The 26,289-nt window shown below is 51.4% G+C and overlaps 1 protein-coding gene across 6 annotated transcripts in view; it reads left to right on the top strand.

The window, feature by feature from the left end:
* LOC105190040 (hemicentin-1) overlaps positions 1–26,289 on the top strand; it is a 205,937-nt gene that overhangs the window by 105,381 nt on the left and 74,267 nt on the right. For 3 of the 6 annotated variants that reach the window (XM_025300668.1, XM_025300670.1, XM_025300667.1), the window contains one exon: positions 3,919–6,470. In XM_025300668.1, coding sequence (XP_025156453.1) covers positions 6,401–6,470 — 70 coding nt within the window. In that variant the 5' untranslated portion in view covers positions 3,919–6,400. Of the gene's footprint in view, positions 1–3,568; positions 3,832–3,918; positions 6,471–26,289 lie in introns of those variants that run through there. The other 3 variants (XM_025300672.1, XM_025300669.1, XM_025300671.1) reach the window with 2 other exon arrangements.

The following is a 26,289-nucleotide window of genomic DNA, read 5'->3' as shown; positions in this document are numbered from 1 at the left end:
CATTGCTTTCGCACCTGTTTTTTTTTCTACGTATAAACGCGAGCATCTTTTTGTACAGCTGCACAGTTGAGAAACTAACAGGACGTTCTTGTTATCTCTTATGTGTTTCAACGCTGCGAACGTAATAAGTAGAATCCAGTAGATACGTGTGAGTCAATATGTGACACCGTGCACAAGATCACAAAAGACTTATTCTCTCGTCCGATTACACCTTGGACGTGACGGCGAGCGGAGTCCCGATGAACACGACGATAGGATTAAGTAATCGAGTGTAACACGCGCAGTAAGCGTGTTTTCCCATCCCTCCCGAATTATTCCCGAAAAGTAGAGCGGCGGCGGCGGCGGCGGCGGAGAACAGTGAAAGATAAAACAGCGGTTCGCACAAAGGATCGGAAAAATGTGATAGTGACGAGAGGAGATAAAGCGAGGCGTGACCGATTCGCCGTAGACGCATATGAAATTCCCTTTGAGTCCGGTCTGCGCTAACGACGGCGGCTCGGTTTTTGGCAATCGCACGGCTGGTTAGTTCTCGTTGACCGTGCGAAAAGGCAGTTACGAACTTTATGATTACGCGGCGCGGCCCGGACAGGCGGATTGTTTCGTTCGTCGATCACGTGCAAGCTCGCACACACAATTCGCCAAGTGCCAAGTTGGAGCCGTGGCGCTCGGCGGCTCGCGTGCCACGATAGCGCGTATCTCGGCCTCCGGGTGATTCCCCGGAACGGCTGAGGAGTCTATTCGCGCGCGCGCGCGGCCTACTGCTGTTCTGCCAAATCTCGCTGTTGCGTTAACTCACGCGGCCACGCGGCTTCCTTTCGCGCGTCAAGGAACCGCATGGAAGTGCGCGGGCTTGTTAATTCATGCGACGGCCATGTCGAACGAGCCAAATGTACGTACCTTCGCGAAATGCGAGAAGGTGAGAGAATGGAGTTGGTGCACTTATCATTCGGAACGTCGGGGGAGGGATGAGGGGAAAGTGGTTAAGAGAACTGGAAGCGTTTGGGCCGTCTCCAATTTCTGGCAATTGCGGACGTTGCGGATAAAAAGGGGGTCAAGCAACGCGGAGTGCGCAATAGCACGGTTGAAAAAAGATTTGGCGTTTAATCGCATCGCGCGACGCGCCCATGACGGTCGTTAAATATTCATGACAACCATCCGCGCGACTCTCTCTCGTAGGCCAGCTAAATTATTTATGATTCTTTTATGCCGTGACCGAGTTATAATAACAAAGTGAAAGTCCAAGTTGCAAACAAAGTGCGGACGAGATGCATCGGCGAGGAAGAAAATTCACATTTGTCCTTTTCGTCGCGCTATTACTTCTGATCCTTCTTTTCTTTTTTTCTTTGCTTTTTCATATTTTACGTGAACAATAAACGTCCGCTGGTTGCCACATTTGCGACCAAATTCATCAAAATTGACACGATGTAGTACTCACTGTCGAGCAAGTAGCACCAATTGTTCGGACAAGTTTTCTTCCTTTCTTCCTCTCTCGTTCTGTTCCTTTTGCGCGCTCGATCAGTACCTTGTCGAGCGAAATAGAAGAAATGTCCGATTTGAAGAGCGAGTTTGCCGTTTATGAAGTCTGCGAATTTTAAAGTTTGGTGAATTATATAACCGATGGCGCGCGAGCTCGACTCTCATTTTATTCCCATCGTCCCACCGCTCAATTAATAACCTGATCTTTGTTTCAATCCCTCGTGACGAATTACGCAACGTAGTCCCGCAACCGGCGACGACGATTCCAGTGAACGCTGCGCGCGTGACCCGACAAAATCGACAAATTCCACCTGGCATATATGCTCCTTTCGAGCGAACTCCGCGGTCGCGAAGTCGCGTGTATCTTAATGGTCAGGAAGCTGCCATGTAAGCGTCGAATTAGAGCGACGATGAAAGACCAATCCTCGGGTAATCGAACTACCTCTCGCCTCCCGTTAGCTTGTCCAATCCGAAACGTTATATTGCTTCATCTCTCGAGTTCGACAGAAATTCCTGTGCTACGCTGGAGCAGTTGGCTTTTTCTTATCCCCTTTAACGTCCTTAACGTCGAAACATCGTTCCTCAGCTCGTCGTGTCTCTCTCTCTCTCTCTCTCTCTCTCTCTCTCTCTCTCTCTCTCTCTCTCTCTCTCTCTCTCTCTCTCTCTCTCTCTCTCAGTCCTTCTCTTCAGTTCCACTCTTCTATAACGAATGAATACATCGAGCTTCGCGCTACGATAATCCATTATCTCGGTAAATAATATTTTGATTAATTAATAATTGAAAGAGGGAGAGAGAGAGAGAGAGAGAGAGAGAGAGAAGGACGGGTGGGGGAAGAAGAGAGCGACAGCTATTGTCCGCTCGTATCCGAAATTCAGACGGATACGACAGATCGACAAATGAGGCGTTAATTAACGCGTCCGCGGATACATCCGAAAGTGTAATGCGAATGTTTGCGTTAGGTAATGCAAATCTAATGCAAACGGTCATGCCTTTCGCCGTTAGTTTAGTGCGCTTTCTGTACCCCCGGTCCCGCGCACCAGCTGAATGTGCAGCCGAGCTATTTAAACTTTCGGTCAACGTAGAAGTAGTTAAAGTTCGGGAAATTCGGGAAACGCGTGTGTACTTTAATTAACACGCATACGTTGGAAGTTCCTTGGTTATTAAGCCGTGTCGTCTAGAAATTGGATATACGTATACTCTCGGCAGCCACCCGCCGTGTACATCCTGAAACATCCACACACGCGTCCGCATCTGCGTATTGCCTCCTCCTACATCCTCGATTTGCCGTGAAATATATATAACGCGCGGAAATAAGTCTCGCGCGCGCGCGCACGGGCGAACATTAACAAACTGGCCGGTAATTACCGTAAGCTTCCCTTCTTCTGTACGAGAATATTAACAGCGTCGTTTCGTATTTGCATTTCGTTAAAATTCGCGTTTCCAGTCGCTTATGAAGCGCGCGCGTCGTTCTAAAAACGCATGCTTCGTAAGCGTCGCTCAATATACGCGAAGCTCTCTACTAATAAGATCCTCAAACTCGAAAATCCTAACAGAAAGGTCGGATGATAAAAAATTCTCTTTCTCTCTCTCTCTCTCTCTCTCTCTCTCGGTCAGATTTTAACCCAACTGCCCCACTTACCCATGAGACGGAAAAAAGCTCGGGCGGAGGGGGGTGCGACTGATTGCCGGTGCGGCGCGAAGCGCAGTAAATCCTAAAATCCACCGAATTTCGAAGCCCCGAGGCATGTCGTAATCGAGTCACTCCGCGGTCAATCTTAAACTACCGAGTTATACGAGTGACTCTGCGGCACTCGCTCCGGCACTTTAATCCGGGAACTTGAGAGTGCACCTGGTAGACGAGGATGGTATATCTCTCCCCGGCTACGAACTTCGGGCTCGCGAGAGGGTTGGAGGAGGGCGAGCGAGCGGGCGGACGGACGGGGGTGGTAGACCCAATTACATCTCGTTCGTGCAGAATTGGACGAATACATACAAGATGCTTAAGACGCCTTAACTACCTTGGGATTTGTACCCACGTTCTAACTGTCGAGATTCGTTTAAGCACCCTACACGCTGGACTGTCGTCGGTTATCCGGATTTGCATCGACTCATAAATCCGTTCTCGCGACTGTGGGATGATTTTCGAGGCCGACCGGCCTCGTCTTGTCGTCATCGGCGGATCGTAATCGTCTTCGGTCGGCGCTCAATTCCGCGCTCACTTCAAATTATTTTCATCTGTTCGCGATTCAAATTCTCCGCTCGAGCGCTTCCAATTTCTTCTACTCTAATCGAAAGAGAAAAGAATCAAAGTTCCACGATTATATCGACATGTGAAGGAATGGAGCGCGATTGTGGTGGGTGTTCCGTTCAGTTGAGCGCTCTATCTATTGAATGAGATCGATTAAGTGACTTTAATACGCGCGACTTCCTTCATGTTGCAGCAGGAAGCCGCACCACGCCTTGGAAAAAGCTGCGCCTGCTTCCCCGGGGACGATAATGCGGCACGACGGGACGCGGCGGGCAGCGGTGAAAAAAATTCAGTGAAATCGAAGATCCAGGATTAAGGACTGGCGATTAATGTACATCGCTACTTGGGGTTAATGGAGCGCGGCCAACGAAAGGGGGCTACGCGATGACACGCCGGCAGCCGAAGACGGAGGCGCGTTGAGCCTGGATTAGAAGGTCGCTTAAAAGCCGAGCACACTCTCCCGTCTTCAGACAAGATCGATCGAATCATCGGAGAGCGTACCTCGAGGAGGAGCAAACTTTGGCGCACGGGACTCAGTTTCGCGCGCGGCGCGCGCGCGACAGGCGAAGGGTTGAGAGAGGAAGAGGGGACGAGCTGTACCTTCAATCACACGCCGCGCGCACTGCTCGTGAATCCGCGCCGAGCTCCGAGATTCGTGGTCGCACGTGCTTGCGAGTCGGGGCAAGAGGGGGCAGCAAAGTCGTGGGAAAGAAAACAGCCAGGTCGCCCTTAATCCCGAATGATCAAAGACTCCTCGACCGCTGCTGCTGAGGACAGATTTATTCGCGTGTCGCGCGGATATTTGAGAGCGGCTGGCTGGCTGTCGCGGCGTGCCGAAGTTCCGCAGGCGATGCGCTACCTCCCGGTAAATTAAAGCGGCGTACCTCGGACAGCCCAGTCCGTTTCGGGACAATCGATAATGCCGGATCGTAAAACTCCGCGCGGAGCACGCCGCGTGTCTGATAAATAATGCAATTCCGCTATCGGGCGGGCTTGTGTCTCGGGGTGTGAAACGGGAAACGGACTGCTGGATCCTCACCCACGGCGCCGAGAAGAGAAAGACCGGGAGGGAGTCCAAGGAAGAGTTGTCTCGCGTGGGAGAGCCTCGCGTGAGTTACGACGCGGGCATCGCGGTGTGTACATGTGTGTTTATGTGCGCGTGTGTGTATGTGTATGTGTATCGACTTGATGAAATTGAGCCGGAGCGGTTAAGCCAGCAGCGCGGCAGTAGGAGGAGGTTAACAGGTGCGTGTATCATCCGCGATAAGTGTTCGTGCGTGCTCGGCGAGTGCGCGAGAAAGTGCGGATACACACTTTATTCGTATTACACGGCGATTCTCGATTTTCCACGGCGATTGAAACAGTGCCGATTTCCGGCCGGGCAAATATTTGTCGTGCGACGAAATCGAGTAGTTTAACTGCGGCTCGGCGGCGTCTCGTCGCGATTCCGAGCTCGCCCGACGTGGAAACGAAAAAAAGAGACTCTCACGCCATATTGACACACGCGCGATATCAAACACGGAGCTCGGCTACAAAAGGCCCGGGGACACACGTCAATGCGCCGGGACGCATAAATCGCGCGGGCTCAAGCGGGCTGTACATGCAATTAAGAAGAAGTAAATCGGAGGACCGTAATTAACGTAGTAGCTAAAGTACGAAGACGCGCATACTCGGCAGTAATTAATTACTTTCAACGTGAGTTTAGAAAAGTCCCCGTCGGATCCTCCGGGGAGTCATTAAGTGGACTTGAAGAGCGGCGCGTAACTCATGAATAGAAGCGTATAGCGAGTAAATTTCTAGGATAGTCCTAATTACTGGGGCGAGGAAGTTATATGAGCGCAGCTCGGCGCAGCTGCGAAGAATCGTTTCGCGTTTGCACGGTCCTTAAAATCGCGGAGATATACGAGCGAAGGAGACACATCGACGTTCGAAGGTGCTCGGAATCCACGTAACAAAGTGACGAAGAGACGAAGGAGGGGCAGGGAGCGAGCCTCATTTTCGCGTTCGACTGTTCCGAGCGAATCAGAACGCGGGCGGTGCCATGTGTGCTTCGTATTAACAGACTTCATATAACTGTGCTTCATATAAACAGACAGCGATCAAGTCAAGCCCGCGCCTTACAGATTCATACGTGGCGAATCGAACGTTCGCGAAGTCCACGCTTCTCGCAGTCTTCGTGTTTCCGTATTTCGTCCGCGAACAAAGTGTCGTACAGAGAGTGAAAGCTCTACGGGGAGAGAACTCTACGCGTTGTGTGTGTCGTCTTGTTATTTCTCGTGATTATTTCGCGACGAAGAGAAGTATTCGATTGTGAACGCGAAGCTGCCGATTACGTTCGCATCGTAGTGTCATTGTCGACAAAACAATAATCAGAGAACGAAGGACGATTATTACCGCGAGGTATGACGGACCTTAACGAAACTGATATGATGTGATGTATCACGAGAACGGACGAGTGGCGTTCACGATAGGCCACGAAAGAAATGACGGTGACGTGTACGTACGCGGATGTTGCGTTGTGCCGGGATGCTGCAGTGAGTAACTATCTATAAAAGCGACGAGAGTGCGGCAACGGGATCATTTTCGTCGTCGTCGTCGTCGTCGTCGTCGTCGTCGTCGTCGTCAGCGGAAGGGTGAAAACAGAGCCGCCCGACACCGCTCACAGAGACACCAGCATGAAGGATCATCGAGGAGGATGGTTGCGCGCCATGCTGCCCCTGATAACGTTCCTCTCCCATCAGACGGGTGAGTGTAATCCTGCATGTTTATTATCGCGCTGGCTTTTTCCGCCGGCGAGAGAAAACTTCCAGCGACGATCGAGTTGCGCAAAAGCATTCGTGTCGCGTGCGAAGCCGTTGACCGTAAATTGTGAATTTCGTGAAAAATACGGATTTTCCTTCGCCAGTCGAGACCAGTCGAAAAATTTATCATGGAAGGAATCGTAATCGCAACATTTCGGGAAAGAGACGGATGACCTATGAGTCTCAAACTGTTTTCTGTATCTCTCAAGGACAGAAGGACAATGAAATACGTATGAAAACATATTTTTTGGAGAAAACAAATATTTGACTAGAGTTCTCGCTGGAAATATGATAAAAACTATTTGTAGAATCGAAGAGGATTAATAGCTTATATATATCTGCTGAATTATCCTTTGGCTCTTTAAATTCCATAAAATATGCAAGGTTATCGCGAAATGGAAATTCCGACTCGAGTAAATGATGCAAAATTACGGGGATTTATTAATACACTTTGTAGTTTAAAATACACACTTTTCCTGAATGAATTTTTCAATTTATACGGTTATTTGCTCTAACACAATATATTTATAACCAGTAAATAACTTAAACGATTTCCAATAAACAAAATCAAGAATCGATTATAGACGCTGAGACCTGAAAATTCGATTTTCGACACTTAAATAGATACTCTCGGTGACAACCCAGTTGTATTAGCGAATGCATTGTACTATCGAATATTTCTTTTCTTTTTTATGATTATTTTCTGGCGTCCCAAATAAACTTAGAGCGGTACAACGACACTCTGTCGGTCATCCGAACAAAGAGGGAGGGTGTTGGTAAAGTAGGCCACATTGACGTGGCGTATAGTATAGGTTTCCAAACCCACAAATACGCAGCCGCGGACGTGATTATATCGAAATGTATATCACGTACAAAATACCGTGAGAGACCCAATTTTTTATGAAATATTGCGATTGAATTAGCCGCGGGTAACCGAGCGGTTTTATAGAATGCGGCTTATTAATAAAGAGAGAGAGAGAGAGAGAGAGAGAGAGAGCTGACGGCGCAAATTCCAGTAGCGGGAAAGTAGAAGGGGAAGGGTGTAACCACTAACATTAGTGGTTTTTTTATCGATAGAAAGTACAAGTTTATTCTGTGGAATGTCTGCGGAAGCCGATAATTAGTTCTCGCACTTTACGATATCTCGCATGGCCAACGAATTAACTTGTGACCTAGAAAAATAATTAGCACGCCGAGCGTTTGTAAACCTGAGATCGAGATTGCAACTATTCGAGACATTTTCGCGCTTCATCTCTCTTGAGAGAGAGAGAGAGAGAGATAGAGAGAGAGAGAGAGAGAGAGAGAGAGAGAGAGAGAGAGAGAGAGAGAGAAAAGGAAAAAGAAAGTAAAGAGAAAACGCAAGGGAAAAATCGCGTTATCGCAACATTCCGCGCAATGATAAGACAAATTTCGAATGCGACTCACTTATAATTACCGTAAGATAAATCCTCTCATCCCGGTGGCAGTATTCTTAAATACCGCGCGGCTCGCTATCGCGTTCGAGTTGATTTCCATGCAATGAATGGATTCATGAATAAAGCGCTTTTAGTCACAAATCGCTCGAGATCGCTCCGGCGCAAGGCAGTCTGCCAATAATTTCTGGGCGAACTCTATCGACGTTCCGAGTTATTCATAATTCGCTATATGTATTCCTGAATTGCATTAAATCGAGAGTACTCGGCGGAGGTGGTGGACGGTCGATCTCTACCGTTGAATTCGACAATTACAATTTGTTCTTACTTCGAGCTGCGTTTCTTTCCGTCTATGCCGAACAGTTTTGAGGATCGCTGCTGCCCGGATGATCCGGCGTTTTCCTCGCGAATAGTTTGGCGAAGCTTCTTATTTCTCCGAATAGCAAACGAATCGTTATTTAGGGCATCGTTCAAAGGAGATATCGATCGGGCGTCGTGTCGAGCGTGTAAGCAGAAATTCACTCCTTCATAAACACGCTTCGCCTCGCGAGTGAGCGAGCGAGCGAGCCGTGTATAAATTACCTGAAATTTCTCCTTGCGTTCTAGAATGATAAATAATATACGGCCATAATGTTACATGCACCATCCGCTACCAATGTAAGGAAATTCCGCGCCCGCGAATACGGTGTTTTACCGTTTCGCGAGATTGCGTTTTCAGCGAAAACTCCCGTCACGCTTTACATCGACGCGAACTAATCGAAGATTCGCGTACCACGGAAATTCGCGGCATGTTTCTGATCTTCGCGGCGATCTGCTCGAGCAACTGAGTAAATTCGTTATCCTCCCGGTGTGTCGATGGACCGACGATGAAAATAAATATTGGGACAAATCATCGAGAGAGCGGAACTCTCGCGCAGGAAATTTCGCAGGCAACTTTATACGACATATACGTTCCCGATGTAAGTGGAGAAGTTCGCCATATAATATGTATAATATTGCGCGCGCTCATATGCCCTTCGCGATATCCGCGTTCGGCCCGCCGAAAAACTGCAAACCGAATTAGACATGTCCGATAATTAACACGTCTTCGCGTCTTCCTCCGTCCTGCCGGCTGTTAGCTTTGGGAGAATAAACATCGCCCGAATTAGCTGAACAAATTTCTCTCGTTCCCAGCGGCGTTGCTCCGCTCTTCCGGACTGACTTTCATCGTGTCCCCGCCACTCGCGGAATCACGAGGAATGGAGTGTCCGGAAATTCCATCGAGAAGCGAACTTTCTTACGAACGTCGCGGAAAATTGAATTTTTAAGCGACAGGTCATTTGCGAGTAGCCGGCTGATTTGTTCTCTCTCTCTCTCTCTGTTTCTCTCTCACTCTCTTTCTCTCTTCCTCTCTGACTCGTCGTTGATTCGTCCGTGTATTTTCCGATTTCATCGCAACTTCTTCTCGCGCTCCGCTATTGAACGAAGGCTAATTACAACTGCGATATTCCGCTACGAGTTTAAACGATCCGCGGGAAATACTGTCGCGATTCTGTGTTTAACCCCGCGCTTCGCGTTCCGACAAGTTTCGCCTTCATTTATTCGCGACTATCCATTGTCCTATTGTTAAAAGCAAAACCGTTGGGATTATTGTTGAAAGCTTTGCAAAAAATAAATTATGACTTTTTGAAATAAATCTGAATTTTAAAAATATCACTATAATTGTAATTTATCCGAGAAAGATATCGCACGCCATTGAAACGGTGAGAAAAGAGCGAAAGAGAAAAAAAGAGAGAGAGAGAGAGAGAGCGGATGATATTCACCTGGAGTCGGGTATCCAACCGAACAGCAATAATTCATAGCAATAAACATGAGACGTGGAAATAAACTGCTCTTTTATATTTTATCACGATATTTGTATCAATCTGCGAACAATTATTTTCATTCTGCGGTTACGTAATCTATTTCGGACGTCGTGCGAAATGTATGGGAGAGAAAGAGAGATAGAGAGAGAGAGAGAGAGAGAGAGAGAGAGAGAGAGAGAGAGAGAGAGAGAGAGAGAGAGAGAGAGAGACAGAGTTGTTGATAAAGAGAATCGATTTCTCACGTGAATTTCCTCGGCCGCGCTCTACTCCGCGATGTCGCTCGAATTTCTTAACCGAGTGATCCGCAAATACAATTGTGCCGTAATATGTAAACACCGTGCTCGCCGATAGCCTGACATCTCCGGCGAACGTCACTTCCGCCTCGAGAATTATAGATATCGGATGCGGACGCGTAATACGTTTGCGGAATACGATTGATTGTAAGTCGGGAGCCCAATTTGTGTCGAGCTCCGTTTAGAACTCGCGCCCGGAGAGAGGGAAGCGTGCGGGCCACAGGAACGCCGCGCGGTTGTTCCATTGAAGTTGTTACAGCAATTCGCCTTATTATACATCTCGCCGAGTGTCTACTCACCAACCTATGGCCCGCGTGTGAATTTACGCCCTGTGCCGCGCACGCATCGCCTTTATACGGGTGCGCGTCAGAATTAATTGCATGCACGTTATTAAGTTCGGCGTGCGAGTCGAGGCGTGGTGGCTTAATTTTCCTGTGCCTCCGTAAATATATTGCGCTTCCCGAGAGAGAGAGAGAGAGAGAGAGAGAGAGAGAGGAAGAGAGCCAAACGAAATATGAATCGGACGAGACGACCGCGCGCGCCTTTCGCGACCGCAAACTTTCGCGTTCCGCTGAGCTGCGGAAATAGCAGCGGTGTCTTATTATTTACAGCCGATCGATTTATTCAATATTGCCGTGACCATCGGAATAATGCAAGGAGCTCGACAGACGTCCGAGAGACATTTAAGGAAGAGAAAAAGCTGGAGAGATTTGAGGGGGGCGGTTTTAACGTCATCTCCCGCGGTGGAATCTCTCCGTTTCGTGTCTCGTTCGAGCGCGCTCATCGTAGTCACGTTTTCCCAATAACGATGAGGGCGGAGGGAGAGGGGAAGGGGGCGTTCTTAATTTCTTCTATTACCGGATACGAGATAGATCCGCGGTAGATCTGGAACGACGGCCTGTCCCCGGCCTATCGGCCTGTTATCTGTCCCGCTTTATATCGCAGAACGCCGAAAAATTGAATTGCGGTCGGTAGCACGGACGAGCAGTAAATCGAAACTCCCCGCAGAGATGCCGGTACAATCGAACCAGACGAGAGAGAGAGAGAGAGAGAGAGAGAGAGAGAGAACGGGTAGACCGTAAACCATTACTATTGGGCTTATCAAAGTGATTCACGTGACTGGCCGACGGCATTATGCAAATGAGCCGTAAAATTATCGTAGCCTTCAGGCATCGCTAGACAAGGGGATACCTGAACTTTCCATTATACGTGACAGAGCACGTTGCGGCCGCTCGCGCTCGGCTATAGCTCGCCGATATCCGTTTCACAAGGCAAAGATTACACAATAATTCTCTTCGGTCGGATGTAATCGCGCGAGTCGAGTTTGTCTTGCGAATTGCGCCGTTCGCGGGCGAATGAATTCCGCCTCGGCTTAGCCCGGCAAGACGGAGTCGTCTCGGAGGCGTGACGAATACGTGACGCCGGGTTGGGACGAGAGTCGTGTCGGAAAATCAGCGTCGTAATCACAGAGACCCGGTCGCCGGCGCTGAACGCGACCTTTCAGCGTGCAAAATTCTCGCAGTGTAATTTGCCTAATTTCATTCAGGACTTGGTAGCGCGCCGGCAACGCGGCTCTCGGGATTGCGCGTTCGAGGAGCGACCGGAGGAGAATCGCATTAAAGGCTTGTTAACGAACGAGGATCAGAATGCGTCGTGTCTCTCTCTCTCTCTCTCTCTCTCTCTCTCTTCCTTCCTTGTTCTCTCTTTTTTCCCTCTTTTCTCTCCTTATAATAGTCACACGGAAGATTAATGACACGGCCCCGTGGAGCGCGCTCAACGAGAGCAAGTAGCGGCTGATCTTCGGCCAACCTCTTAGCGACCTATCAATGTCTTCGTCCCACTTGGCCCGCGGCTCGGAGGCGCAGGAAACGGGAAGCGATCCCTCCAATGGCCGTCGCGAATGTGTCCGGCAAATTTATACCCGTAGACAGCTGCTGTAACGATCGCGCTCACCTATATCACTTTCAGAGCAGAAAAGGGATTACGCGGCAGCCGCAAAGAGCAATGGCCCTAAAATTGGATCAGAGATCTCGAGACGCGCGACGCTGATCGGGATTACGCGCGCGCGCAGCAGAAGGATCTCCTGTCATAAACAGGCCAGGCTGGCACGTACACGAGTACTTGCACCCTTAATATACGTCCCCGGGTAGACGACGAATGACGCTCGATTATCGCGCGTGCGCGCGCGTACCAGCGCGACACCAGCGACGATACGAGCGACGAGCTCTCCGATAAGGAGCTCCGATAGGAGACTTATTGGGGGAGGGAGGGTTGGTAGAGGAGGCGGAGGGGAGAACGTAACGTGTCAAACGATACGCGTTTAATATCAATGTGGCGAATCTGCCGCCCGCGCCGCGTCGACGCGGCGCGGGCGTGTATACGCGCGCGAGCGCCGAGTTATATCGCCGGTATAATTGATCGTTAAGGCAAACTCTCAAAGGCAACGTGACTCGCGGCCCGACGATAAATCCGCTCGTTTGCAGTCGACACTCGGGCAAATTGCACTTCATTACAGTCCGATGAATCGCCGCGTTCGTGTGAATCGCGTTACGACGATCTCGGGAGAACTCACGCGTGGCGCGCTTGCAGCGGCGGGCTCGCCCGAGAAACACACCCGCGCTCGTGCGTCGCTACCAGCGAGACCGCGGCGTGCATTTAACAGCCACGCGCAATGGTAAATACGCGCAAGGGTAAGCCACGCTGTCGCAGCGACGTAAGCGGCTGCGCGACGCGCGCCGTTTGCATTTTCGGCTGAAGTTTTCTGGTCGGCTCGGCCGGGCTTAATTGCCAGGCGTTTCTCTCTCTCTCTCTCTCTCTCTCTCTCTCTCTCTCTCTCTCTCTCTCTCTCTCTCTCTCTCTCTCTCTCCCCTCCTCCTTCCCTCCTCCTTACTCCATTGCCCCTTGCTCTCTCGTCAAGCGCAGTGTACCGAGTCTATTAATTAGAAGAAAGTTCCGCGCGCTTTTTATCGCGAATCGCGCTCGATAAACACCGCGAGAATTCTCGCTCGAACGGCTCGATCGCGGCAAATCCGCGCGCTGTCGCTCGTCGAGCTCGGTCGCCGCGAAGAAACTAATTTTCGCGCGCTGGCGCCGCATTAAGATTAAAATATAACGGGTTATATCCGATTAAAAGTTGGTCCAACAGATTCAACATCGGTCCCTCGTGCGAGCCGCGCACGCCACGCGCGCGCGCGCGCACCCTCGTGTAATATCATGAAAAACTACGCGGTCTGAACTACTCGGCTAATTTACGACAGCGCGGTCTGAAGCGCAGAGCGAGCACGGTTGTGCGCGCGGAACAACGGCATTTTTCGCTCGGGATGATCCCGCGCGGATAATCCGCCGGGATCGCTCGTGAGTGACCTCGCGACCCCGTTCCCTGCGAGCCTCCCGGCGGGCGACGCGCTGCAAATCCGCCTATGTAAAACAGCGTCAACGTTAATCGGCGACCAGTTGGCGTTGGCATTTTAGGGTCGACGCAGTCTACGTCGGCTGATCTCGGCGGGAGGTTTACGGTTACCTCGCGACCCGCCGGAATAAGTCCGTGACGTAGTCACGTTTAGCGGTAACGTTTGGCGCCGCGCTCGGGCTGATTGAATCGCCGCGCCTTATCAGTAGAGCCTCAAGTAGAGCCGTAATTCCGAAACGGTATTTCCGAGACGGTATGTCCTCCCGGACTGCTTCCGGCAGCCACATCGCGGAGGCGGACGCGTACGGCATTATGGAAGTATCAGAAGCGGTATAAAGCGGGTCGCGGCGCCGTAAAGTATCGGCGGCGCAGCGTAATGCGGGAAATAAAGTGCGCCGTATTACGGTTTATCTTTATTAGCGGCGGCGCAAAGCTCTCAGATTCGCGATAGCCGCGGGTCGCTTCGCGCTGCGCACCACCGGCTGGTGTCCCTCTCGCTCTCTCGCTCTGTCGCGAGTTTCTCACGCGATTATCCCTCGCTCAGCTCGTGTGTGAATCGCGCGATTTTCGCGAGAATGCTCGGGAGACACACGCGAGTTGCGTCTTTCCAGTCGCGTCGCCTAACCTCGAGCGAGAAATGCTCTTTGACCCGGGAGGGGAAACTCTCGGATCAGCCGAGCGCGTTAGTTTGTTCGTGCGCTTCGATTGATTCGACAGTTAACAAATTATCAGTACCGTGCACGCGAGTCGAGAAACACAAGCGCCGTTCGTTCGAAATTCGCTCGACGGTGCAGTGAAAGTGCGCGCGACTTATGGGACATCGCGTACGCTCGTTGTAACCGGACATCGTCGTCGTAATTCTCGTCGGGGTTGTGTCGCACACAACGACACCGCGGCTGTGTTGTTCCGGCCGTATAAATAATATTCTTACCGAAAGCCGGCGGCGCGTGCGCTCGCACGGCACGGCACGGCACGGCACGCGGTGTGTATCGCACGGCGGCGATAGAGCGGTCGCCGCCGCGTGACCCGGTATCGCGATTGAAAAATTGCCATGGGCCATAAAACGTCCCGCGTATTGCGCTCGATCCTCTTTGCGCACGAGCGGGCTGCGCCCGATCGGCGAAAATAGCTCGCGCGCGCCCTTTGCAGCCGATTTAGAGAAAAACGCGCCGATTACGCGCGAACGGCGTCGTATACGTGACGCGCGTTCGCTCGTTTCCGTTTCCCCGTCTTTCTCTCTCTTTTTCCCGCGATCTTTTTCCGTCGCGACCGTCTCACGTCGAACGCTCTCGAGCTCGGGATCGATTTTTTCCTCGGAATAAGCAACGCGGCCCCGACGCCCGGCGACGGAGCGATGCGGCGCAAAGTGTCCGCTCGATGATCTCGAGAAGGAAGAGGAGGCGTTGGGAGGGGCGTAAAGGCGCGAAATAGCGCGAAAAAGTTGAAAGTGCAAGGGGGAAGGCGCTTCGAGAGTTGGTAAACTCCGACGGCGGCATCAGCTCGCTTCGGCGTATGCTAAACAGCCGACGCTCTTATTTCGCGGAGCGCATACTTATGCAAGCCGAGTACGTGGCGCCCCGAGCGTTGCAGTTCGCTCGCTCTATCACGTCGGCGTTTCGCGCCGAGAATCGTCGTTAAACTTGGTCTCGGGCGGGATTGCTCGCGTCCGCGTCCGCGAGTTCCCTCCCGCCCCTCCCGAAAATCCTGCGAGTGCTGGCGGTCTCGCGGGGAATCGGCGCTCGTAAATTCGCCGCGCGCGCGCGCGCAAGCGCAAGCGCGAGCGCGAGCGCGAGCTTATCCGGACGCGCGTGGAATCTCTCGCGGCAGCGAGAGTTCCTTTCTCTTGTCGTGCTTATCATCGGCCGTATCTCGCCCAGATGACACCGGTTTGCTCGACTCTGCGCGCCGCGCGCGCAGTATCCGGTATCGGTGCAATAACGCGTGCCTGCAAACGCGACTCGCTCCGCGCGACGTTTTGGCGCGTTCAAGCTCTTATCGAGCTTGAAGAATGGTAACGATCCTTGTGACATTCTCAAATCCTTTGACCCGCATTCAGCCGGGCCGCGCGGCAGTCACTACGCGCGCGCGGAATCCTTACTCGCCGCTCTCAAAGGAAGCGCTATATTTCGAATTTATTTCCGCGCCACCCCGTAGAGACTTCCGGACACGAACTTTCTGCCGGCGCGCCTTCACGGGCTCGATATAGCGGAAAATTGCTTTCTTCGCGAAACTTTTCCTCGACGTTATCCTGGGCGGCAAGAGGAGGAGTGGAGAGAGAGAGAGTGAGAGAGAGAGAGAGAGAGAGAGAGAGAGAGAGAGAGAGAGAGCACGGCCACTGTGTGTCCCCCTTTTTATACCGATCTCGAGATCGATACCGCGGCTGTTTTTCCGTGAGTTATCACGGAGTTACCGCGAAATTCCTGAAGAACCGAAGTTCGAGCTCGGCTCTGACGTCTTTGTTGCCAATCTCCATCGCGGTGACCGAGTAACCCGCGACAGACTGAAACATTGAAAATTTCAAACCACACGCGATTAATTCCGCATGTAACGTACGGTTATAAGGACACACATCGTATATTCTGATAAACCTACGAAAATATCCGGAAATAATACGATCGATATTCCGATAAACGCTAGAATTATCCGCCGGGCTATTTTGTCGTATAAAGCGATTTATGTATGGGGTGTCCCTGGCTTTAATCTCAACGATGGACTTTAGGGCACAATTTATCGCGCAGTGGAGTACGACGCGCGAATGCTTCATTTTCTACGAGTGCGTCGGCAACAGCACGTCAGAGACGAAAGAGAGAGGGAGGGAAGAGGGAAGAGGGGAGGCGAGATGAAGAAAAAGAAACGATCATACCGTGCGACCACATAAGCTTTTTCGTGCGCGCGCGCGCGCGCGCGCGTCTTCGCGCTTGAGATTTGAGTACAGGCAGAAATTGCTCGCCGCGTGAAAGCCTCTCTCGGACGCGTTATCATCTACGTGCACGGATCTTTGTCACCTATTTGCGAACGTACGGTAACGAGGAGTTCTTATCACGATTCCGGCGACCATCGTGAAATTGCAACATGGTTTCAAAACCAGAACTGTCATGCGACGGTGGCTGCTGTTGCTGCTGCTACATATATAGCCGGCAACAAGGCGGGTTCGTTAGCGCGTAAAATATAGAACGTCGACGATAATTACGACACTGTCTCAAAGACAGCCACTCTGCCTCTCAATCAGAGGAGGAGGAAGAAAAACGCGGGCGACAGGTTTCATCGAATTTTACAAACAAGAAGAAAGGCGAGAGAGAGAGAGAGAGAGAGAGAGAACCGGCTTTTAAAATCACCTCGTCCTCGAAAAGGCGGCTAAAAGGGATGAAAGATTTAATAACAGTGTAAATTATCTCCTCTAAAGCTCCGTCGCGTGAAATTCACCTTTGAATTTTACATTATTTGTTGCAGTTTTCTCTTTACCCACGACAAAATTTCGTAGAATTTCCGCTAATGGGGCGCATCGCAGCGTGCAAAGATCGTGCCGTTTAATTTATCACCGATACGCGAAAGAAAGAGGTAGAGAAAGAGAGAATAAGGGGGAAAGCGCGCGCGCGACAACTGCGATTCAGCGATGAGGCTTGAACGACAAATCGATGATGCGCGCGATGTCAATTACCGGGACACGTATAAATAGCGTCCCACGATTGCTAATTTTTATCTCGCTAGTATTGAAAGCCGTGATTAATGGAGCATAATGCGAAGGCGCCGCATGCCGTAAGCTTCATTATAATAAAAGTCGATAAGGGAAAGTAGGTCGGGCCGACCGATGTAACAAAATTCGAAATGCCATAAAAAGCGGGCATTATTTTTCACAATGCGCGCACGAGCCGGCCGTTATTTTGCTCGACTTTCCAGTCCATTGTAGCGGGACTGCAACAAAAACAGGGTTACGTCCTCGTGAAGCAACAAAACCGAGAGTCCAATAAATTAGAGCGCGCTTTGGACTATATATACCTCAGATACGTTTTATCGCGAAGAGATCTGTTTTTTCCTCTTTTCTTTTTAATAAAAAGAGAAAAGAAGAAACAGGAGAAATCTCTTTGGCTGTTTTCGTAATAGCGGCAATGGGTCCGCGTAACTATTCGAATGTTTACGAGCGTTTCCGTACCCGCATTTGTTTCGAGAAGAGGTGCACATATAGGGAGAGAGAAAGAGAGAGAGAGAGAGAGAGAGAGAGAGAGAGAGAGAGAGCGCAAAATAGGTTGCATAATAAAAAGAGTCGAGAGAGTGAATCAGAGTACGCGCTGAATTACACGTATCATGCGAACAGATATGCCGCAGTGCGCACGGGACACGTAAAGCGCATGCATGTCCGCCGCCGACATGCATAAAAACACGCGGGCGTGTATCGAGAAAAATGTCGTGCAATCGTGTCAAGCCGATGGATCGTTTTAACAAAACGACCGTACCTCGACAGCGGTGTCACGTGCGGGCTCTTCGACCGCGTGTGTGTGTGTCTCTTCTTGCCGCTTATCGATTAAGAGGATAAAAAGAGCAATCGCGCCTGATTAAAGTGTGCGAGCTGTAATTTTACAGCGCGTCTCCGCGCCCATCCGCTCTCAGCCGTCTGTTCTTTTACGACACGTTGAATCTGAAACCGAGTGACGTTACAAGCACGCGCGCGCGCGTCCATTACGATTTGGCGTTTGCAGCTCGTCGACGACGAAGCCGTCGTCGGCGGAGCTGGTTCCTTTGCCTTTTATGATCCTTGACTGATACAGCGGGCGTATATACGAATGTATATATCGTTGCTTTCCTGTAATCTCCCCCCGCGAGCTTGATCACGTCTACTCTGATCATCCCTCGCTTTACGTGCCTGCCATCGAAGCGCCTTCGTCGCGAGGATCAATGCGAACTTCGTATCCGCGTGGTATTCTCTCGTGGTTGACGGTAAAGCCTTTGCGAGTGACAACGTATTATCCGCAGATACGTATATATACATACATACTCGGAAGATCTCTCTTGATTTGCTAGAAGACATCTCTAGGCGGCATACCGATATGTGCTCGTCGAGTCTGCCTCCGATTGCGAACACTATCCGTCTCCATTCTTTTTTCGAGAAGGTATCAAATCTCGTCGAAGAAAACGCGGCAGTCTCATACTTTTAGGATCTCTTTTTTCTCCCGCCTTCTCTCTCTCTCTCTCTCTCTCTCTCTCTCTCTCTCTATGTCTCCTGATGCCCCTTCCATCTCTCCGACATAATTCAATACCCGACGGAAAATGAGAGTATCGTTTTTCCTTCGCGCGCTTCTCCGCCGTCTCGCCAGCACCCGCTCCGAGAGAATATTTCCATTGTGCTCGCAGATTGTTGACGCGATCATTCCGACAGAGTCCAGCGGCGTACAATTGATTGTTGCGTTGAAGAAGGGCGTGTCGCGCTGTCCGTTTCGAGAAAGAAACGGATTTTCGGTGGATCGCGTGTAAATGACGAGCCGCGTTTTCGCCTCGTCGACTCACACCAGCTTGGCTTAGCTTAGCTTAACCCGACTCGACCCGGCTCTCGGCACGGTTCGGCTCGCTGCTAGCGTATCCTCAATCACGAGCGTATGAGTAATGAACTAGGTTTAGATTAAATTGCACTAGCACGGGGAGTGCTACATTCCGTGATGGATTGAGATATTTTTGGGGCGAGCGAAACGGGCAGCAGCGCGCTCCGTATATATTCCGCGGAATTGATTTCGCGTGAAGTTAATCCGCCGATAGATTGCTCTCGCCCCGTTCAACATAATCCGCCGCTATATCGTAGGTCACTTCTGCATTCTTGAGCAGTCAGAAACGCCCGATCTATACTCATACGCGATTTCTCACGAGATTCCGAGCAAATTGAAAAGCGCCCTCCCCCCTTCCCCCCCTCTCCTCTTCCATGTTGGTGCAACGCGCCAAATCTCCGCTGCGAAATTACAACTGCCGTCTCACTTGGTCATCATGCGCAGGAGGAGGAGGAGGGCGGGAGATTCGCCGGGAAAAACACTTTGAGTGGAGCAGATTTTAATAAATTCGAAGCGACGCCGCGCGTCGATGCGCCATAAGGTCCCTCGTAGGTATTCGTGTCCGCGGAATTTCGATTTTCTTCGTCGCCTTTTATATTTCCACCGCATCATGCGCTTTGCATTTTTCAAACAACTTGTTGACACTTATGCAAATGGCACGACCGCGTGCGCCACGATGCATGCAAGTTTTGTGCTTTGTCATTCTGCAGCAAAAGTTGCGGAGTTGGCGGAACGACCGTTTCACGTGCAGACAATGTAAAGTACCGACAGGTGGCCGGACACAACGGGATTTCATTCCCCGTGTTCGACAGCGGAATAAGTTTTGATATTATTTGGGACTCAATGATCGCGCACGACCACCCCGCCGCCGCCACGTCCGCCACGGCGAATGGGGACAAGCGATATTCGCGTATTACAGGATCATAAGAGCCGACGTACGCCAAGTACGTACGGAGGGCTCACGTACCCCGAGGTATCTCCCCCGGTGGCGGGTAATATCTCGCCAAAAATATCTCGGAAATTCTTCCGCGATACGGTTATGAGACAACGAGCGAATTTTTCAAAGTCCGCGCGCGACGTGTCGCTTTCGGCGAACGAGGCCAAATATTATTGCGTCGCGCCGCGCATTACTCGCCCGCGAATTTTTTAAATTACCGTCATAGCGTATTGCTTTCGGCCGAGTGCAAAAGAGAGAGCGAGAGAGAGGGGGGGGGGGGCAGGAAGACCTTGTGGAAAGCAAACATATTTTTTCGCGGTCTCCGCCGGGGATTCCTCTGTCGTCGTCGCGCGCGCGCGCGGCGCGGCGCGGCGCGGCGCGGCGCGGCGCGGCGGGTGCACGCGTGACGAGCGACGGACGAAAAAGATTTCGCTGGCTGCAGCCGTGGTTATAACAAAAAGAGGGAAAGAGAAACGGGTGAAAAAAGAAACCGCGCTCGGTGTGTTTTATCTTGTACGGCTGGCAGCGTGCCACAACCACGCACGACCTCACACCGCGGTATTTGTTAGTTTCCGTCTCGTTAGGCGGAAAATCTATTTCTTTACGTCGGTATTGTGAAAACGCGGGTTGCATCGGTGCGAGCGCATCCGAGCGCGGCTGCGTGTCGCTCGCCACCCACCATGCGTGCTTATGCACCAAACACGACAACGAAAGTGTTTAGAACGATCGGGTTCTTGTTTCCTTTTTTTCCCCTCTCGCCTTCTCTCTTTCTCCTTCATATTCGCTTGCTCTTCATCTCGCGAGCGGAGTCTCTCGCTCTTTTTTCGCTCCGACCGACAATGACCACAAGCCATTTGGATTTTAATCGAAAAGCCGGGATTTATGCTATTGTGCGATGATCACGATTGTTGGCGCGAATTCTATTATCCGCGCACGATAATACGCGCCGGATATAGCGGCGGCATTGTGCTAGCGCTGCAAGCGCGATAATAAAAAGAAATTATCGTTGTCGCGATCGCTGTCATTGCAAAATTAATTGGCACGATCGGCCGCTCAAGGTGGCTCGAATAAAGTGTTAATATCTGCCCGGATATGATGCGCAGCGCGCTGAATATTCCGCGTCCGCGTGCGTTATTTCGTCGACGAATCCCTCTCCCCTCTGCCGCTCCCCTCTCGCTATGTGTTTCTCCCTCTTTTTTTCTTTTTTTTTTTTTTCGGTACAAAGCTTTTAATACCGGGAACGCCTGTATACTCGGCGTGCGGATAATTTTTATTATTAAATAATTTCGCGATGAAACGCGAAACGAAATCCGACCCTTTTACACTTTTGTACGTTTCATATGCCCGCTTCGAAATACATCCCATCGCATGATATTACGGTAGACTCGCATAATCCCGGAACACCCGTACCTGTCGGCTGTGCAAACTACCGTAAAGAAACCATAAGCGCTGTAAAAGCGGAAAGAGAACGCGCATTCGCCTGCTACCGAGCCACGCTCGAACCCGACCTGAACCGATCCGAGCCGCTGCACACGCGGAACTTACGTTTCGTCGCCGACGTTCGCGGTATAACCGAGTTAGTCCGACTAACGTATCACAATTCTTACGTACGTTCTGCGCTCCTTGCGTTTTTAACGCCTGTCACTTCTTCGCGCCCGTGCTGCGACTTGCGGTTATAAACGCGCGTTAGCGGCTTTTTATCGCGTCCGCCGGCTGAGGGGAAAAAAAGACCGTAACGAAGCGAATTGCGCGAGCCGTCGCAATTCGCCGTGTTCGGATCTTCGGCGGCGATGCGAGCGAGCGAGCGAACGAACGAACGAACGAACGAACGAACGAACGAACGAGATTATCTGTACGTCAAAATCCATAATGATATGCGAGTCGACGAAATTACCACGGACGCGTAATTGAATTTCCTGCCGTGTACCGTTGTTAATTTATCCACCTCGCTTATAATGCACCCTGCCGCGGGTGCATCCGCGAGCGCGCAGAGCGAACTACGTTGACGACCGACATGAAAATCACGGTTAAATCGTATCACTTTCGCATCAACGTGCGCATTCGACGACGAAACAACACGGTGTGTCCGCAGATTTTCCCACATTCCCGCGCGATGACGCTTTTTATGAAAACACACCCCCGCGTGCGCCTCGAAATTCTCACATTTGACCTCGTTTCCATGCTTTTGGAAAATCGCGGCCACCGCGCGCTGCTGGAGATATTTCATTGCCGGCCGCGTATTTGTAAATCAAGATGTCAGCGCGCTAGCGTACGCGTTGTTTTTGTTTCTTTTTCTTTTTTTTTTTTTTTTTTTTTTTTTTTTTATTTAGTCAATCCTCGGGGTGGACATACTCGCGCGCGAAAAATCGAGAGAGAGAGAGAGAGAGAGAGAGAGAGAGAGAGAGAGAGAGAGAGAGAGAGAGAGAGAGAGGTGAAAATCGAGAGAATGTACTACCCGGCGGTGGGCGCGAGCGCGCGCCTGAGCCTTGTAAACGCGCCGTCGCGAATCCTCCCAACAACGCGCTGCCAAAGTTAGCTAATAGTTCGGCATTAGCTGTTTACCTCGTCGACTTGTGCGTCATCGCGCGCGGTGCTGCCATGCGTCGCGTCGAACTTGCGCGTCGGCGACGCGGCAGAATGGATTACCATTGTTTACGTGACACAGTATCAGAAATTATATCCAAGCGTCGCAAAGTAACAGGTTCTCACGGTGCATAACTGCATGACGAGCATAGCCTGCAGCTCGATACCTCCCGTTGTGTCCGTTTATTGTGTCGCGCCGGCCGCTCAAAGCCGTGTGCAGTTCATAGCGGAGTGCATAGTACGCGGCGCTATAATCCCGAATAGAGATCGTTTCAGCTAGAGCAGGCGGACCGCGCGATCAAAGGGATGGCAAACATAGCAGGTCGAGGGAGGAGGAGATGAACACCGGCGCGCGGCAGGAGGGCGAGAAGAGCGAGCGAGAGAGAGAGAGCGAACGAACGCGAGCGAATCGCGCGCCGAGCGCCGAGTATATCCGCCGAATTATTATCGGCTATCAATCCGCGACGTCCCGCATGACGGAAAAGGGATTTCCGCCGGTAGATCGGCGCGATAGAATCGATGCGGTCGCGACCGGCTCGGACCCGGCGAAATCTTTTTATCCGGTTATTTTCGGCGATTCAATTCATCCGTCATACGCGGGCGAGCGCGAGAGCGTTCTACTCCGCCGTTCGTCGCGCAATCAGCCGTCGCCGGGCTTTAACGACGTTATCGAGGAACCGTGATTGAAGTAATATTTGCTCGCCGGTTATTAGCAATTAGTCGGCCTCGTGATTTCTCAACTGAACCGACTCCTCGATCGGATATTCAGCCGCGACGGCCCAGGGGGGAGGGAGAAAAAGCAGATTCGCGCGACGTCGAAAAACTGCCGCGCCGCTTTATTATCTCGGGCTGCTTCGCCTCGCCGAGCGCGATCGTTAATTGTTTCGCGAACTTGTCAACGTCTCGTCTCGCGGACGAGACGGCGCCTCTCGTCGCGTCTCGTTTTCCCTCCGCACAGTTTCCGGGGATGCCTGCTGTTTATATAATAATATTATTAGCCGTAGCGCGCAACGGAGAGAAAGAGTTTACTGCCGCTCGTCGTAACCCTTAATCGAATGACTGCTGATGAAACAAGAATAGAAACTCCCCCTCTCTCCCGCCCCCTACTCGTACACTACTGCCGGAAATAACGACGTCGTTACTTAGAGTTGAGTGTCGTGCGTATCGCGGCTATAGATCCGTATTCAAATGTCGGACAGCGTCGGCGGCGTCGGCAGAGTGGTAGTTTCCTCTAATCTACAAGGGTAGGCGGAGACGGCGCGGGCGTCGAGACAGGCGCGCGTCCTTTTAAAAGTTTCATCCGGTCATTTATACCGCTGCTCGACTCGCGACGTATCTTGTACGTAGAGTCCTCTTGCCGGTATCGGCCGAGAAACGTACGATCCCGGAATCTAGCCGGCATAAATATATTCCAGGCCGTGTTCCCGAGCTGACTTTCCGCGCCCGCGCTCCCTCCTCCCTCCTCATTTTTGCCGCCGATGAATCAGGAGCGGCGGCGGCGGCGGCGGCGGCGGCGGCGGCGGCGCCGCTTCAAAATAAATGTTCCTCGAGCGCTCGGCAGCCGTCGCCTCGTCTCCTCTGATTGTCGGCTGAATTATGGATCCGCGTCTGTCGGGAACTTATCGGAATAAATACCGCGAATATCGTTCCGCCGCGCGCGCCGGCCGATCTCGGGGCGCTGGCGGGTTTGGCGTCGTGAAAGATTAAAGTCCTAGCGGAGATGCACGCCAGACGCGCTCGTGCAGCCGGCGATCGAGGCGTTTCGCGAGGAATTCCCCGGGACGTTTATCTCTTATCAAATTCCATAAACTGATGTATCGTTTGGCAAGTGCGCCTTGAGAGCACGCCAACAGGCGTGAGGGAGGGCCGGCTACGGGCGTACGAGGAAGAGTTTTCGTGCAGCTTCTCACGGCGGAATTGGAGTTCCTTTCCGCCACGTGTCAGCGGCCCGGCGGAGACAGCGAGGACGAGGGGGCATCTCTCGCGGGTCGCATAAAAGTGCGCGCGAGTTCCGTAACAGCGGGCCCGTTGTTGCTTACATCGAAGTCGCGTAATTAATTCCGTCCGGAGTGCGAGGACTGAATCCCTTCAATTCCCGCCTGGTTTGCGCGCTGCATTACTCGCGCTGTACCTGCCGTTTTACCGCGAAACTTGGTCGGTGTCGGCGCCTGTGTTATTTTCTCTCTTTTCCTCTCTGTCTCCCTCTGCCAGCTATAAATGATTAAACCGTTGTTTGACGCGCATGCGTTTAACAAAAAGCGTTATCATCGGGCTCGATCGGGTGTCTCGCTCTCGTGTCTCGGCTCATTCGCGGGGAAAATAGGCTGGCGCTGAATTTCCGCGAAGCGGCTCCTCGATTATTCATACTCGGCCTGACCGGCGCGCGCGGCGACGGCGCAACGACCAAGTGCACGCGTGAATGCACGAGGTCGTTCCACATTGCCAATTCCTTGACCCGATACATTCTATTGTCTTCGGCGAGTCGTTTTCCTTGTAAATATTGTTACGTGCTAGGTCATTGCGACGACCTCGCTCGTAAAGCTTTATATCTCGGCTGATGGGAGAATGGGGAATATAGTGTAAAGACGATACTTCACCGTATACGGCAACATCGGTTTAGAATCGTCGGCGCGATGAAACATTGAGAGAATGCACGATGCGGTTGAGCCGAAGGAAACGGTTCGGTCGTTCGTTATTCGAGAAGGATTTAATACTACAGTGAACTGTCTCATCTCTTCTTTATAACCACCGCGCGAAATTAAATTTAAATGTAACAGAGGGAACCTTGGACTGCCATTGTGTGAACATTCGCGCGGCGCGTCGTATAATTGATCGCCAAATTTTTGGCTCGCACGCCGCAGGCGTCGACAAAGAAGCTCCGTAAGTTAACTCTGTGTGTCGATTAATTTCCCAACTCCTCCGCGTTTACGGTTAATTCTCAAGTCTCGTGCCGCTATTGGCAAATGTTCGTGTTCATTGCCAACTCTCCTCCTCGTGTAGTGTCTCTCTCTCTCTCTCTCTCTCTCTCTCTCTCTCTCTCTATCTCTATCTCTATCTCTATCTCTCTCTCTTTCTCTCTCTCTCTCTCTCTCTCTCTCTCTATCTATCTATCTATCTATCTCTCTCTCTCTCTCTCTCTCTCTCTCTCTATCCCCTCGAAGCGTCGCGTGCTGTCGCCCGCACGCACGTGTCGCCCTATTTTATTCATCGCGATCGCGCGATGTGGACAGCACACAGCAGACGGCGAGAAGACAGCGAGATATGCGTGCGAGGCATTCGGGATATATCGGCGAGGATGCGCGCAGCAGTGCTTGACGTGCGAGTCGTCAGTCGATGTTTCTATCATCGCAATGGTACAAGTGTTGCAAACGTATGACCGGCGGAAAGTTGCCTCGCGCCGACCTTTCAACTCGATTCGGGCCGCGCCGGCATTAATTAATCATGCTTCCCTTCCGCCAGAACCTCCGTCCCCTTTCAGGTCGTATATACGCTCCAGACACAATACGGAGCGAAAAAATTTATACAGCCGGAATTATTGAGTTGTATAAAGCGAGAAATAATGCAGAGGGTTAATACCGAGGGCGGACTTTTCGCCGAAAGTCAGGATAACGCGATATCATTTCGTGCCATCCTCGCGTGACGTATAACTGAACGCTAAAGTGATCCATGAATTGTCATGAAAAATTCCGGTCTCATGAAAAATTTACCGTCGGAGTCGCCCTACCGCGTTGGGCCTTCCCATCTCGTCGCTCTC

The sequence above is a fragment of the Harpegnathos saltator genome, unplaced genomic scaffold (assembly GCF_003227715.2).
Source record: "Harpegnathos saltator strain DR-91 unplaced genomic scaffold, Hsal_v8.6 scaffold38, whole genome shotgun sequence".
NCBI classification, from domain to species: Eukaryota; Metazoa; Arthropoda; class Insecta; order Hymenoptera; family Formicidae; genus Harpegnathos; species Harpegnathos saltator.
The sequence above is the reverse complement of the archived record's forward strand: the minus strand, read 5'-3'. Positions and strand labels throughout refer to the sequence as shown.